At 40.8% G+C, this 14,596-nt stretch overlaps 1 protein-coding gene, 1 long non-coding RNA gene and 8 other non-coding genes across 20 annotated transcripts; all 10 read right to left on the bottom strand.

Annotated features, from left to right (window-relative positions):
- Positions 1 to 390: 390 nt before the first annotated feature.
- Positions 391 to 2,976, bottom strand: LOC121968179. The gene is made up of 4 exons (XM_042518653.1): positions 2,156 to 2,976; positions 1,354 to 1,758; positions 844 to 1,037; positions 391 to 772 (listed from the first exon to the last, which is right to left on the bottom strand). Exons 1-4 carry the CDS (start codon positions 2,571 to 2,573, stop codon positions 530 to 532), a joined length of 1,260 nt encoding a protein of 419 aa, XP_042374587.1. The 5' UTR covers positions 2,574 to 2,976; the 3' UTR covers positions 391 to 529.
- A 360-nt stretch (positions 2,977 to 3,336) lies between these two features.
- Positions 3,337 to 7,711, bottom strand: LOC122056292. 11 transcript variants are annotated; one of them, XR_006133107.1, is made up of 7 exons: positions 7,503 to 7,709; positions 6,665 to 6,740; positions 6,418 to 6,518; positions 6,229 to 6,304; positions 5,800 to 6,083; positions 5,370 to 5,660; positions 3,337 to 5,259 (listed from the first exon to the last, which is right to left on the bottom strand). It is a non-coding gene; the product is annotated as an uncharacterized LOC122056292 (long non-coding RNA). The 11 variants fall into 11 exon arrangements; XR_006133104.1 differs by having other exon boundaries at positions 5,800 to 5,875; positions 6,005 to 6,518; positions 7,503 to 7,711; XR_006133100.1 differs by having other exon boundaries at positions 6,229 to 6,518.
- Positions 5,371 to 5,492, bottom strand: LOC121968738. Its single transcript, XR_006108279.1, has one exon. It is a non-coding gene; the product is annotated as a small nucleolar RNA SNORD14 (small nucleolar RNA).
- On the bottom strand, positions 5,586 to 5,707 carry LOC121968735. The gene has a single exon (XR_006108276.1). It is a non-coding gene; the product is annotated as a small nucleolar RNA SNORD14 (small nucleolar RNA).
- Positions 5,801 to 5,921, bottom strand: LOC121968734. Its single transcript, XR_006108275.1, has one exon. It is a non-coding gene; the product is annotated as a small nucleolar RNA SNORD14 (small nucleolar RNA).
- Positions 6,009 to 6,130, bottom strand: LOC121968733. Its single transcript, XR_006108274.1, has one exon. It is a non-coding gene; the product is annotated as a small nucleolar RNA SNORD14 (small nucleolar RNA).
- On the bottom strand, positions 6,230 to 6,350 carry LOC121968739. The gene has a single exon (XR_006108280.1). It is a non-coding gene; the product is annotated as a small nucleolar RNA SNORD14 (small nucleolar RNA).
- LOC121968732 lies at positions 6,444 to 6,565 on the bottom strand. Its single transcript, XR_006108273.1, has one exon. It is a non-coding gene; the product is annotated as a small nucleolar RNA SNORD14 (small nucleolar RNA).
- LOC121968736 lies at positions 6,666 to 6,786 on the bottom strand. Its single transcript, XR_006108277.1, has one exon. It is a non-coding gene; the product is annotated as a small nucleolar RNA SNORD14 (small nucleolar RNA).
- On the bottom strand, positions 6,880 to 7,001 carry LOC121968731. The gene has a single exon (XR_006108272.1). It is a non-coding gene; the product is annotated as a small nucleolar RNA SNORD14 (small nucleolar RNA).
- Positions 7,712 to 14,596: the final 6,885 nt, after the last annotated feature.

Below are 14,596 nucleotides of genomic sequence, written 5' to 3'. Positions count from 1 at the left end.
TTTTTTTTTTTTTTTTTTTTTGTAATCCAGCTATTCAAACTTTTGTCGATCCAACTGATCTTAGAGTTGAGCAGCCTTTCCTCTGGGTCATCTATCAGATAAATTTAGAAGTGCAAGCAGTTTCTTGTGGGTTGTCTATCAGATAAATTTAGGTTCCTTGTTCAACAATTAACGTTTCATATTTTTCATTTCATGGGAGGAAAAGACCATCCAATTAATGTTTCGTATTTTTCATTCTATAGGAGGAAAATGTCTATCTTATTCAATTTACCTCTTTAAATTAAGTCTGAATAAGAGATAAGTAAAATCGTAAAAGGGACGAAGAAAAATTGAAGAAGTTTAATTCCAGTCAAGAGCTAACCTTCTACGTGGTCAGCAAGTACAAAGGAATGAACAAAATCTCATATATAATATTGACGATTGAATAAGAGGCTCATCTACGTGTACAAAACAAATATCAGGTAGCAATCGTTGACACTCTTCTCAAGAGATTCAGAGAAGCAAAAAACAAGAGTTGATATGTTCAGCATCAATATGGAAATAAGAGTGGGAAACCATCCCTGCATAATTTGCTGTTCAAAAGATCGAGCTTGCTCATCTTTTCTTCGCACCACGACAGCTGCTCCTTGCTGAGATGGGCCATCCTCAGAACCCTTGATACGACTTTGATGTCAATTAGTGCAAATAGAAAATCCACTTCTTCCATGGTCGAGGGCCAAGCTTTCTTCTTCCATGCTTTCTTCCTCTTAAACAGTTCCTTCACTTTCATATCCTGCATCGACAAAAGAGTTGATTAGCAGGTTCCTAGTCTATCATCACTGACAGATTATTTACATCGAATACCTTTACAAGTGAGGCTTGAACTTGTTGAGGGGAGCCTCGAGCGCTATGCGTTGAGAAGAAACTACTGGGTTTTTTCTTATCTATCTTCAGAAAATGGAGGAATGTTAAGATACAATCCCCCATTATCTTAATGAGTACAGTAGCAGGAACTGGCTCGTCCCAATAATCATCCAAATTTTCTTTCTTTTCCAAATCTGAAAAGAGACAAGAAAGAACAAACCAGTAAATACAAGCACTCGACTATTCAAGTAGAGTTTAATTGCATTAATCACAAAGAACTGTAAATTATAACCTAAACAAAGTAGTTGTATTACCACCAACAGGGCAGATGTATCTTAGAATTATTCTTAAATCTCACATATCAATGGCATGATTATAAATTTAGGACAATCCACATTTCCTAACTGAACTAAGAAAAAACCCTTACTATTTGTCACTGAACAGCCAAAGCAAATAATCTAAATGATGACTACAATAGCAAAAAGATACTCAGCTGTTGTTACGCATTACCTAGAAAATTTGGGACTTGAAGAAACTTAGAGTGCAAACCCCGACTATGGGCATAAATCTCCACCCTGGATCCTTGGTCAAAAGGCTCATTCTCAATAAATCTCTGCAATAATACCTGGAATTGCTGGAATGCTTGCGCAGCATAGCCATAGGAGCCGCAATGCTCAGGCTGCCATATAATCCTCCGGTTCAGCTGCATATACTGGCAATAAAGTGCTTCCCAAGTTAAAGAAACTTGTGCCACATAAGCAACTTCTAGATTTTGGCATGGATCATCTTGGTCCAGTTGCTCCAGCTCATACTCCTTGGTGTGTTCATCTTGCCTCTTCAAAGAGATGTTGCTGAGGCACAGAACCATTTTCTTTGGCGTAGGTCTTAGTGACTGGTTTGGTGTACCCAACCATGCTGGAAGAACATGCAATTACAGGTAAATAAAAATGTGAAGCACTTTACGACAACATCAAAGTGCCATGATGATATGAGATTGCATTGAAGGCAAAGCGAACATAAAAAATAATAATAGCTATTAAAAGATCAATCAGATGAAGTTCAAGTACAAAAATTGATATATAGCAAAAAAGAAAGATTGATAGAGAAACTGAGTTTAAGGTTCCAAGTTTTATCAAGCGCCACATTGAATGCTAACGGTGAATATGACTGTTGGAACAAGAGCAATGAAATTAACAGCTAGCCATTACATGATCAACAGCTAAGAGAGAAGGAAATACTTCAAAGAAACATCAAAGTTTACTCTAGGAAATGTAAAGATCCACAGTGAATTCAGCATTAGGGAATGTCATACCAGGCTCTTTGAGATGTTTGGTGATGTACTGGTCAAAGAACAGCATTCTCTCAGTGTACTCGTGGTACATCTTTTCGAACTCAAAGCTTGGATAAGCATCGCCCATGTCCGACTCCTTCGATCCGGTCGAGCTAGTCTCCTCTTCTTCCTCGCCCTCCAGGAACTCTTCTTCCGGTATAAGGACCAAGAAGCTGTTCTTCCTCAGTTGCTCCAGCCGCCTCTTCACCTCATTCGTGATGAAATCATCGTCATCGTCATCCTCGCCTTCTTCGGAAAGGCGATCAGAAGCAGCGAGCTTCGGCGTTGCGTCTAAGGTATCTTCCTTGGGCTCCGACGACTGATCACGCTCGCGATCCGTATCTTTTCTCCACCTAAGCTTACCGAAAATGGGAAATCTTATTGATTTAAGGAATTCCATTGAATCCGCTCAGGAAGACGGAGCGATCGTCAACACAAGCTTGTTTCCGAAAATGAAACCCAGCAAGATCTCCTCTTTTCTCCACCAAAACACCTTGCAGCTTCAAGAAGTGGAGAAACTAGAAGAAGGAAGAGCCCCACAATGGCAGCAGAGAGAGCAGGCAGTAGTCGCCCGCGCCGGCAGGATCCGCGGAGAGATCAGAGAGCGGCTCGTCAAGCAGAGAGGTCGAGAGCGTGGAGCACTACGAAGTCCAGATGCACGGCACTGAAGGAAGAGCGGGAGGAGGGCGATGAAATGGCTAGCCGCTCCGGCAGCACGCGGAGGGGAGGACCAACGGCCGTACGCTTTGGATACATCGCCGATTAATCGGCGGAGGGTTTCCCTTTTAAAATTGTTTACGAACAGAGCCGATGAGCGCGGATTCCGAAAGCGGATATTTATGCTTTAATAATTTTCAAAAATATTATCATTTTTTATAAAACTGTGTAACGAGAAAAAATCGATAAGGGTAATTTGGTAAATTAGAAGAAAAAAATTCTAGTGAATTGTTAAATTGCTTATTTTAATTTTCTTAAAATTCTTTTATGTTCCTTTGTCGTATAAAAACAATTTTTATAAGAATTAATGTTCTACATGGAAAACTTATAAAATTCAATTAATTTCTTAGATTCTTTTATATTTCTTATAAATTATAAAATCATGGGAATTGATACCCTAAAATCAGTTTTCGACTAAATATGAGTATTTATTCTGTAAGATCAAGTTTCGACTTTTATATCCCTCTTCATTGATCCGTTCTTCGTACACGCCAATTACAATCTTGTGCTGAATCTAAATGAATTAAATCAACTAAATAATGATGATCTTCAGGTATCAAAGATACTGGCAAATAAGATTCATCTCCACTTTGTTTTGCTCTCGTTTCATTACGAAAATAATTTGATCAGCAATTGTATCCGATTGCTCAGTGCATGTTCTTGATCTCCAAATTGGTTGATGCAGCTCATGAACTTAAAAAACACAAATTTATAGAAAAACAAAATTTATCTGAATTCTTTAAATGAGATCTAGAGATATGCTCATAGTGTATCTTCATCCCATTTCCTTTGATAGATTAGTAAAAATAATCAAGATGTTGATCTAGAACTTGACAGAAACAATAGTGCCCACCAAGTATTTTTCTTTCAAGTGAATCCAACATACTTGTGACAACTCAGGTACCTGCAAAATTAAACAAGAAAAATCACAAAGTTCACTTAACATCTGTCCCCCCATAAAACTGCATAATTTTGACATGTATCAACAAGATGAAAAACAAAAAACAACTAAACAGTCAAAAAATATCCAACAAAGGCACATACAAAATCCAAGAAGTTGTAAGCAGCATAATGTATTAGAAACGAAGCCATAAATTCCAAACCAATTCAATAGTTCAAAATCACAATTAGGATAAAAAGAGGCACAAAGCATGACAGCCAATTTTTGAATCATGCACAAATAGCAACAAAGCAATATATTCCAAAACAGCACAAGCTCTCAAGCCTGGCAAGGCTCTCAGACATCCAGGGAAAAATTAAGCAGCATAAGCTCTCAAGCCTGGCAAGACGAAAGCTCTCAGGGAGACACTGAATGTTTTGAGAAACAGGCCTTACTCAGACATCCAAGTGTTGAGCAGCACAAGCTCTCAAGCCTGGCAAGGCGATCGCTCTCAGGCAGCTACTGCAGAGGCTTTGAGAAACAAGCCTTAGGAATTGTCTTCATTTGAAACAAGCACAAATAGCAACTAAACCATGAAATTCCAAGCAAAAACAATTCAACTGATCAGACTCCTCGATTATGTTGATAAATACATAAACGCCTAAACTATTTCATGCAGTCGAGAATCATAGAGATGAAGGTTTTATATACAAAACAGCAAAAAAAAAAGTTATATAGAATTCAGCATGGATGATTAAATGGATCAAAGTACAAATAAAACATAATAAAAACAACCTATTATTTTTCAGGATATTTTCTTTTAAATTAATTCAACAAAGTACAACTAGGAACAACTCTGGTACCTGTAAAATAAAACAAAAATGAAAACCGCACTTGAAAAGATCAACTTAAAACATATTTATAAAAGGCAGAATGATATTGAAAAATAATATACTCCTCAAAAAAACTGTTAGCACAAGAAATGCAATGCCAACTAGTGAAGCAAAAGGATAGTAAATATTAGGGACTACTTCATCTCTAAGGTAAGGGAAAATACCAGAGAGGCAGACGTGTAGTCCCACATAAAATTCCATAATTTTGGAGAGGATCAGTAAGATCATAAGCAATAACCAAAATATCTAAAAAACAATCAACAAAACAAAATAACTAAGGCGCTTAGAAAATCAGAAGTTCTTTCTGCACTGAAAACATTATGAGAAACACTTTCAGCACAAACTCTAGAGCCTGTAAAGCCAAAAGTTCTTACGCGGCCACTAAGAATGTTTTGAGAATACCTTGCTAATTGACATATATGAAAACAAGCTCAAACAGCAACAAACCCATAAAAGACAATTGATGAAAATCACAATTAGGATAAAATACAACTTCCTTCCTGAGACATCCAAGGAAGAATTGAGCAGCAAAAGCTCTCAAGCCTGGCAAAGAGAAAGCTCTCAGGCAGCCAATGCGAAACAGGCTTACAATTCACCTTAATTGGAAACAAGGACAAATAAGAATAAAAGCATAGATTATAGATATCCAAATCTCACAATTCAATTGATCAAACTCACAATTAGAATCATAAAATATGAAATATACCTTTCTCAAACATCCCAAGGAAGAATTGAGCAGCGCAAGCTCTCAAGCCTGGCAAGGCAAAAGCTCTCAGGTGCCAACTGTGAATGTTTTGAGAAACAAGCTTAGAATTTGTGATCATAGAAAATAAGCAAAAATAACAACAAAGCTATAAATTCGAAATCCAATCAATCCAATTGTTATAAATCACAATCACAATTAGGATAAAATATAATTCCCTTCCTCAGACATCCAAGGAAGAATTGAGCAGCACAAGCTCTCGAGCCTGGCAAGGCGAAAGCTCTCAGGCGACCACTGCGAATGTTTTGAGAAACAGGCCTTAGGATTTGTCATCATTGGAAACAAGAACAAATAGGAATAAAGGCATAGATATCCAAATCTCTCAATTCAATTTATCAAACTCACAATTAGGATCATAAAAAATGAAATACACCTTTCTCAGACATCCAAGGAAGAATTGAGCAGCACAAGCTCTCAAGCTTGGCAAGGCGAAAGCTCTAAGGTGGCAACTGCGAATGTTTTGAGAAACAAGCCTAGAATTTGTGATCATAGAAAATAAGCAGAAATAACAACAAAGCTATAAATTCGAAATCCAATCAATCCAATTGTTCAAAATCACAATTAGAATAAAATACAACTTCCTTCCTCAGACATCCAAGGAAGAATTGAGCAGCACAAGCTCTCGAGCCTGGCAAGGCGAAAGCTCTCAGGCGGCCACTGCGAATGTTTTGAGAAACAGGCCTTAGGATTTGTCATCATTGGAAACAAGAACAAGTAGGAATAAAGCCATAGATTATAGATTTCCAAATCTCACAATTCAATTGATCAAACTCACAATTAGAATCATAAAAATGAAATACACCTTTCTTAGACATCCAAGAAAGAACTGAGCAACACAAGCTGTCAAGCATGGCAAGGCAAAAGCTCTCAGGCAGCAACTGTGAATGTTTTGAGAAACAAGCCTATAATTTGTCATCATAGTAATTAAGCAAAAATAACAACAAAGCTATAAATTCTAAACCCAATCAATTCAATTGTTATAAATCCCAACCACAATTAGGATAAAATACAACTGCCTTCCTCAGACATCCAAGGAAGAATTGAGCAGCACAAGCTCTCGAGCCTGGCAAGGCGAAAGCTCTCAGGCGGCCACTGCGAATGTTTTGAGAAACAGGCCTTAGGATTTGTCATCATTGGAAACAAGAACAAATAGGAATAAAGCCATAGATTATAGATTTCCAAATCTCACAATTCAATTGATCAAACTCACAATTAGAATCATAAAAAATGAAATACACCTTTCTTAGACATCCAAGAAAGAACTGAGCAGCACAAGCTGTCAAGCATGGAAAGGCAAAAGCTCTCAGGCGGCAACTGCAAATGTTTTGAGAAACAAGCCTATAATTTGTCATCATAGTAATTAAGCAAAAATAACAACAAAGCTATAAATTCCAAACCGAATCAATTCAATTGTTATAAATTCCAATCACAATTAGGATAAAATACAACTTCCTTCCTCAGACATCCAAGGAAGAATTGAGCAGCACAAGCTCTCGAGCCTGGCAAGGCGAAAGCTCTCAGGCGGCCACTGCGAATGTTTTGAGAAACAGGCCTTAGGATTTGTCATCATTGGAAACAAGGACAAATAGGACTAAAGCCATAGATTTCCAAATCTCTAAATTCAATTGATCAAACTCACATTCAGGATCATAAAAAATGAAATACACCTTTCGCAGACATCCAAAGAAGAATTGAGCAGCACAAGCTCTCAAGCCTGGCAAGGCGAAAGCTCTTATGTGGCCACTGAGTATAAATTTAACACCTCAATTTAATCCAACATGATAATTTGTAATAAAAAGCAAAGCTTACACGAATGAACTATTACTAAATTAGACTTATCAATAGAAAAAAATATACAATCAAATTTCTATTATTCAACAGAAAAGAAGACAGTGATAGAATGTTATTTGAACTTTAGGGTGATGAGATGCAGCACCGAAACTCAAAAAGCTAAACCGAAATCAACAAAGAAAATCGAGAGAGAGGCCAAAATAAGGCGAGAAAGAAGAAGATCATATAGCAGACACATACAAAATTTAACAGCACTGAAATATTTGGATTGGAACAAGAACAGACACTTTGGGTAAGCGAGGAGGAGAGAGAACCCAGAAAACCACGATCCGCCCGTCCTTGGATACATCGATCTGGCGTAAAGCATCGCATCAACCCTAAAAACGAAAGGAGCAGAAGCAGTGAAGAAGAAGCCGCAAACTCTACCCTAAACCCTAAACTCTTCTACTGCTGCCTTCGATTAAATAGCGAACCAACTGGACCTTGTCAATAAAACTGTTCAACTTTCCGCCGCCAACCAAGCCAGACTCGGCCAACAACCCTAAACTCTCTCAAACACGCTATTCACGAGCCCATTAATAGGAAAGCCCAAATAACTTGCCCCGTACAAATCAGACATCGAACTATATGAAAAACTTCCAATAATGTGCTTGCAATTATAAAGCCCCGAAGGAGACAAAAGTATTGGAGGAGGAATATCTTGGCAACCGGAGTGAACGGTACAATTCATATCCCCGTTCCGTTCTCATTGCCTGAAGCGAACGTTACAACTTCTACTTGACTCAAAAAGTGCTGAGGACGTCCAATGCTTCACAATCTCATCGTCCTTTGAATTGTGACGTCCACTAAGACTGTTCTTCGCTTGTTGTTCTTCATCACTACAATTTGGATTGCATGTAAGTTGAGTCTCATTTCTCATCCTTATACATGTGAATCAAGTTGTCATAGCAGCTAATCGCCTTAATTATATCTGTCGAAGGTTTCCATGATCTGTACGGAGACACTGCTACAAGATTGTGTACAGCTGGGAGAGTCAGTAGTGCATATCAACATTCATTCATGTACTGCATATGTATCTTAATCAATACGAGTTAATAGATCATCACCTACATTGTGCAGAGCGGTCATGATTCAGGCTGCTTGCAACCTGCTTTGGAGAGGATTTGCGCAGCATTCGCCTAGCTTTGCTCTTGGAAGTATCATCGCTCAGCTTTCTCAGTACGGCGACAAGCAAGAATACTTGGTTGTGCTCCTGCTCAAGGTGTTTAATCTGATGTAAATCAATATTCTTTTACGATGATCTTGCTTGAAATTTGGAAAGATGATGGTAAAAGATGAATGCGCTCGTTTTCAGCGCCTCCGTCAATCCGTCCCAGGACCAACACGGAGAGATAAATCATGGATGACTACTAATCTTTGGAATAGTGGCTAGCACATAAGAATGGTTGAAATCGGAAAAGATAGCGAGGTGTCGTTGAGGTTGACCATGAGAAGACTCCGATCAAGAAGAATCTAGTGCCGCAATCGAGCCCGCATGATAAAGAGAAGAGTTAGAAGAAGACAACGTTAATGATCAAGCCAGAGAAAGGTCATTGACGCAGGCACTCCGACGTTCAAGTTAAACAGAAAGCGAAGGAAAAAATAAATAACAGTAAATGATGATTGTGTAGTTTAATATAATGTTGTCTTGCGTACCTGTGTCACTAGGAGGAGACCTTTTATATAGTGTTATTTTTCCCCTCTGCATAAATATTGATACCTTGTTAAAATAGGACCAACTATTCTATCAATTTATAATCTTTCCTAAATTAGGTCTATGATATGGTCGCAACTGTCACACGCGCAAATTAAATTAATAATTTCTAATTAACTGAACCCCTTAACTTATATTAAGGTAGTATAGTAGAGGGCATGGGTCGTCTCTCTCGTGGAACCGGTGGCAGGATGTTTACCTTCAAACAAAATCGAACTAAAGGGGTTTTGTATGAGGAATGTTCTCTAAACCTAATGCAATAAATGAAATCCTAACTAACCAGCCATGATGAATTCATAGCGCAGTGTCACTCTACGCTACAAGCATCACATTCTACAGAACAAACATGTATAAAGAATTAGCCAACAATTCTATCTAACTATCGAAAATAAACCTGCACCACATTGTCACCCTACGATACAAGCACATCTATGAATAGGTATAACATATAAACATAACAAGTACCACAAACATGCATAAGAAGAGCAGCATTCAAACAAATGCAATTGAATTAAACAAACTCAACGACAATTAACCAAAATTTAACTATACATAATTGATAAACTTACACCACATTATCACACAATGAGACAAGATTAATAATCATGCATAATGAAACTAAACAAAGTGCAACACTAAATAATCTAACATGCATCATAACATAACTATAAAATCAAACATAAAAATAAACTAAGTTAACCAAACCACTCTTCTACGATCTGATCCAACGACTACCCTCCGTCATCACCCGAAGAGCTTGGAGATAGAACCACTAGCTCCAATGCATAGTAACAATCACGGCAGACTGATCACAGATGACTACAGAATGTGTTGTCCTCACCCTCGCTTATATATTGCTTCTACCAACATGAACCACACGAAGTTGAATAGCAGAGAGATGGATAGAAGGACAACAATAAGCTTGCTGTTGAATTTCATTGCCTCTCGATGGAATGAAGCTATGCCAGAATTGGAATGAACTAAACTTGTGCTTCCTATCGGAGTTGATGAACTGAGTTTCTTTGGATACCTTCCTGCCTTCGCAACCACATTTGCAAGGAAGTGCTCCACAACACGCAATGCTAAATTTAGCAAAAGCTCATCGAAGAAGAAGAAGAAGAAAATAGTTGGCTTCCTCCTTGGAGTCCTCTGCTTTCGCAACCATGTTGATGCAATGATAAAGAGGTGGTCCCACCAAAGGTAGGTCAAAGCAAGGAATATCGACTGACGTGGAGGTCAAGGTCAAAAATGGTTAAAGATCCTGATCGGTCGGCTGGGCCGAATGAGTGGACGAGCAGGAAGCCCAATTGGCAAGGCAAGGATGCCGAACGGCTCGCCCGATGATGACAGATGGAGTTCAGAGGTAAATGACAATCCACAACGAGTTTGTCTTGCTAACCGGGCGACACGTCTAGTCGGACGAAGGTAACTAATGACTGTCAGGAAGCAGAGAAAGAGACGAGCCAACAGATTCGATGGGCACGACCAAGCGAGGGCGTCTCGGCCAAGCAACTGTCGTTCGACCTTCAGTGGGACCCACCTACGTATCTCATCATATCCTTTTGAAGGTTTACGCCACTGACAAAGGAGCATATTCCGCAGGCAAATGATACTTTGGAAGCTTCCAACCTGTCAAATCAGAGATATGCATACTCGCTTAAGAAAAAATGTCAAGGACACTTTTTGACATGTCTTTTCATAGGACACTTGGGAAAATATGTGCACGCTTTGAGATGCATGCACAGACACTACAATGGCATTATAAAAGGGGGTTCCCATCTACAGCGGAGGTATGCGTAACTTTGTTATTCTACATGTTCTTCGCTATAACATTATTGCTATTCTTCACATCGCCGGAAACTGACTTGAGCATCGGAGGGCCAATACCGGGAACCCCTTCCCGGCTTGGCACTGACGCTTTTGTGTTGCATGACCATGTGGAGTCTTCTTTTCGTCAAACTTCCAGCCACAGCCCCAGCTTGCCATCTTCTCCGCTTTTGGATAGGATCATATTTAGCATCGCCTGTGGGAAGTTCGCATGTATCCAAAATGAAAAGATGGAAGACGCTGGATGACTTACTATGGTGATGCTAACGCAAGAAGATTTGGAGATGTTGATACAAGCACAAGCTGCGAAGATAGTGGAGCAACAGCAGATAGCAGTTGATGGCTGAGCGAACGACCACGTGGCGTCGGTGACAGGCCAACATGCAGATCTCAGAGCCTGATCAGAAAACCTCGCTGGTGACAAGCCATGCAACAGGCCGACCTACACCTTCGGAGAAGCATCGGACACGCCAATCCCTTACCTTCATGCATTATTCCGCACGTTATCAGAAGAGCAGGGCCGAGTGGAAAGACCACATAGTTCCTCCTCAGAGGACGCACTCGCTCAAGATGAGCGAAAAGGTAAAGCACCCCGACTCAACGACTCGCCTAAGCGGATAAACAAGCAATTGTCTCAGAAGATTTTGGACGACCAACTACCACAACACTACAGATCATTGACAATCAGAGAATATACAGGGCAATTGATCCCAAGGACCATCTTATTAAATTTGACAACATGACCACGCTCCACCAGTTTATCAATAGAGTTAAGTGCTGAGTATTCCTCACCACGCTCTTCAAATCAACACTGAGGTGGTTTAGGTGATTGTCGATCAGATCCGTATGCAACTGCAAAGACTTCCGAATGACGTTCCTCCAACACTTTGCAAGCAGCAGTCGCTATCAGAAGACTAACGACAACCTATTTGTGGTCAAACAAGGGCCTAAGGAAGCATTGTGAGTCTACATTAAGAGGTTTAACCATGTGACGATGGAAGTTCCATCAACCACTCCGGAAATCCTAATAAGTTCTTTCTCCAAAGGACTTGTGGAGGGCGAGTTCTTTCGATCACTCATCTAGAAGCCCCCGAAAGGCTTCGATCATTTGCTCGGGTGGGCTACCGAGTACATCAACATCGAAGAGGCCCAGGTAGCTCGGAAGAAAGAAATGATCCCGGACCCGGCCACTGTCGAGGAGCGCCGAGTGGCCCACACACACCAACCACCCAAGGGGTCCCGAGCCGGCACAACACAACAACACCAAGAGCCCAGGACCATGCAGTCCAACATGTGGAGGCTGAGCAAGTGAGGCCCACCAAGTCTTGACCATGGACCTTGCTATTTTGTAGTTATTATCGCTCGCCGACCCATAACACCAGAGATTGTTAGCATCTCAAATCAAAGCCCCGCCGAGCGACTTTCACCAAGATTCCGCCACTGATCCCCCTCTCTTGATCGAAATCAACACCACCAATTAGGAGGGCGGTGTGAAGAGAGAAGGTCGGCGACCAAAGAGCACCAACAACTGCCCTAGTGTAGAGATTATCAAGGGTCTACCTGGGATCTGTCGAGCGGAAACATCCGTCAACTTGGGAGGAAGAAAATCGCAGCAACACCGCTCGAAGCAACATAGGCATGATCGCAGGAGGCCTGACCGACGGTGACTCTAACCAAGCTAGGAAGTCGCACGCCCGACGGTTAGAAATCCACGCTGTCGGATGCAATAAAGAAAGAGCATAAGGACCAGAGATCAGTTTCGGTCTTCAAGACCTAGAGAGAGTGCAGGTCCCTCACGATGACACCTTGATTATTAAAATGGTAATTGCTATCTATAATATTCACAACACAATTATAGAAACAAGCAGCTCGGTAAATATCATCTTCAAGAAGGCGTTCGATGAACTACAAATCGATCGGAGTGAGTTGTTGCCCATGATGACGCCCTTGTATGGGTTCACTAGCAATGAAATATTGCTGATCGGCTAGGTAAGGCTGGCCATATCCATCGGGGAGGAGCCGCTCAAGAGGACAATGACAATGAACTTCATTGTGGTGTATGTCCCGTCTACCTATAATGTCATACTGGGCCGACTGATGCTGAAAGAGTTCTAAGCGATTGTATCCACATTCTGCCTGAAGATCAAGTTTCCTGTAGATAACTTGGTCGACGAAGTTAAGGGCGACTAGCTAGCAGCTTGACGGTGCTACATCGAGATGCTCAAAACTTAGTTATGGGCCACATGGAAGGTTCAAAGGTTGGAGGTAAATGTAATTCTGGAAGAACCTCCTGCGTTGGTCTATGACGAAAATAAAGAAGTCCAAATGCATCTTAGTTGGCTGGAAGCCACAACTTTCATCGCGACCAACCTTAGTGCAGAAAAGAAGGTGGAGCTAGTTGCCTATCTAAGGCAAAACTACAATGTGTTCGCATGGGTGACTCACAAGCTCCCAGATATCTCGCCGACCATCGCACATCATGATTTGTACGTCCGATCGGACGCTAGGCCGGTGAGACAAAAGAAAAGAGACTTCAGCTCGAAGCAGAATTAGATCATCCGTGCGGAAGTAGAAAAGCTGCAGGAGGCCAGCCACATACGCGAAGTGCAATTCCCGAGTTGACTAGCTAATGTGGTACTGGTCTCCAAGATGAGTAATAAATGGTGGGTCTACATTAACTTCCGAGACTTAAACAAAGCTTGCCTGAAGGACTACTATCTGCTGCTATGCATTGATCGAATGGTGAACTCTATGGCAGGCTGTGAGCTGATTTACATGCTCGACGTGTACCAGGGCTACCACCAGGTGCCAGTCGCAAAAGGGGATTAAGAGAATGTCAACTTTATCACGATCGATGGAACCTTCTACTACAATGTGATGTCGTTCAAACTGAAGAACGCTGGAGCCACCTATCAATAGCTGATGAATAAGGTATTTCAGAGGCAGATCAATCGAAACATGAACGTATATATCTACGATATTTTGATAAAATCCCTCCGAGCCACTGATCTCTGTGCATAAATAAAGGAGACTTGTCAAACGCTAAGAAGTTACGGAATCAAGCTCAATCCAAGTAAGTGCCTGTTTGGAGTAAAGAGTGGGCACTTCCTTGATTATATTGTGACCGAGCAGGGCATTGAAGCAAACCCAAGCAAAGTAAAGGCGCTCTAGGACATGCCCCCTCCACGCAACCTGAAGAAAGCTCAGGGACTAGTCGGACGGATTTTCGCCTTGTCAAGATTTATATCTAAGTCGTCCGATCAGAGCACCCTTTCTTCAAGGTTTTATGTCAAGTTACGAAATTTCAATGGGATGCCGAGTGCGACAAGGCGCTGAAGGAGCTCAAGAGTTATCTAACCTCTTTACCTATATTGGCAAAGTCCATCACTAGCTAGTCGCTCTGGATATACTTGTCGTCCATAGAGAGGACGGTTGGCTCAGTGTTGGTGCGATAGAATAGCGTTGAACAACAGCCAATGTACTTTTTGAGTCATATTTTGAAAGATGCTGAATGTCACTATACTTGTCTCGAGAAACTGGAATACGGGCTAGTTCTCACCACTCGGAGGTTACGCCCATGCTTTTTGTCGCATCCAATAATTGTATTGACTAGCAGCACTCTAGGGAGGGTTCTCCTCAATCCCGAAGTGTCCGGCTGGCTAATCAAGTGGATCACAAAGCTAAGTGGATTTTATTGGTGCGGGAAGCATCCGACGATTGAACCTGGATTTTGATTATGTCAAAGGGTCCAAGGTTAAGTTGTCTAGTTATCTAACAAGGGTGAATGAGTTTACAGGAA

This window comes from Zingiber officinale, chromosome 3B (assembly GCF_018446385.1).
Source record: "Zingiber officinale cultivar Zhangliang chromosome 3B, Zo_v1.1, whole genome shotgun sequence".
Lineage (NCBI taxonomy): Eukaryota > Viridiplantae > Streptophyta > Magnoliopsida > Zingiberales > Zingiberaceae > Zingiber > Zingiber officinale.
The sequence above is the reverse complement of the archived record's forward strand: the minus strand, read 5'-3'. Positions and strand labels throughout refer to the sequence as shown.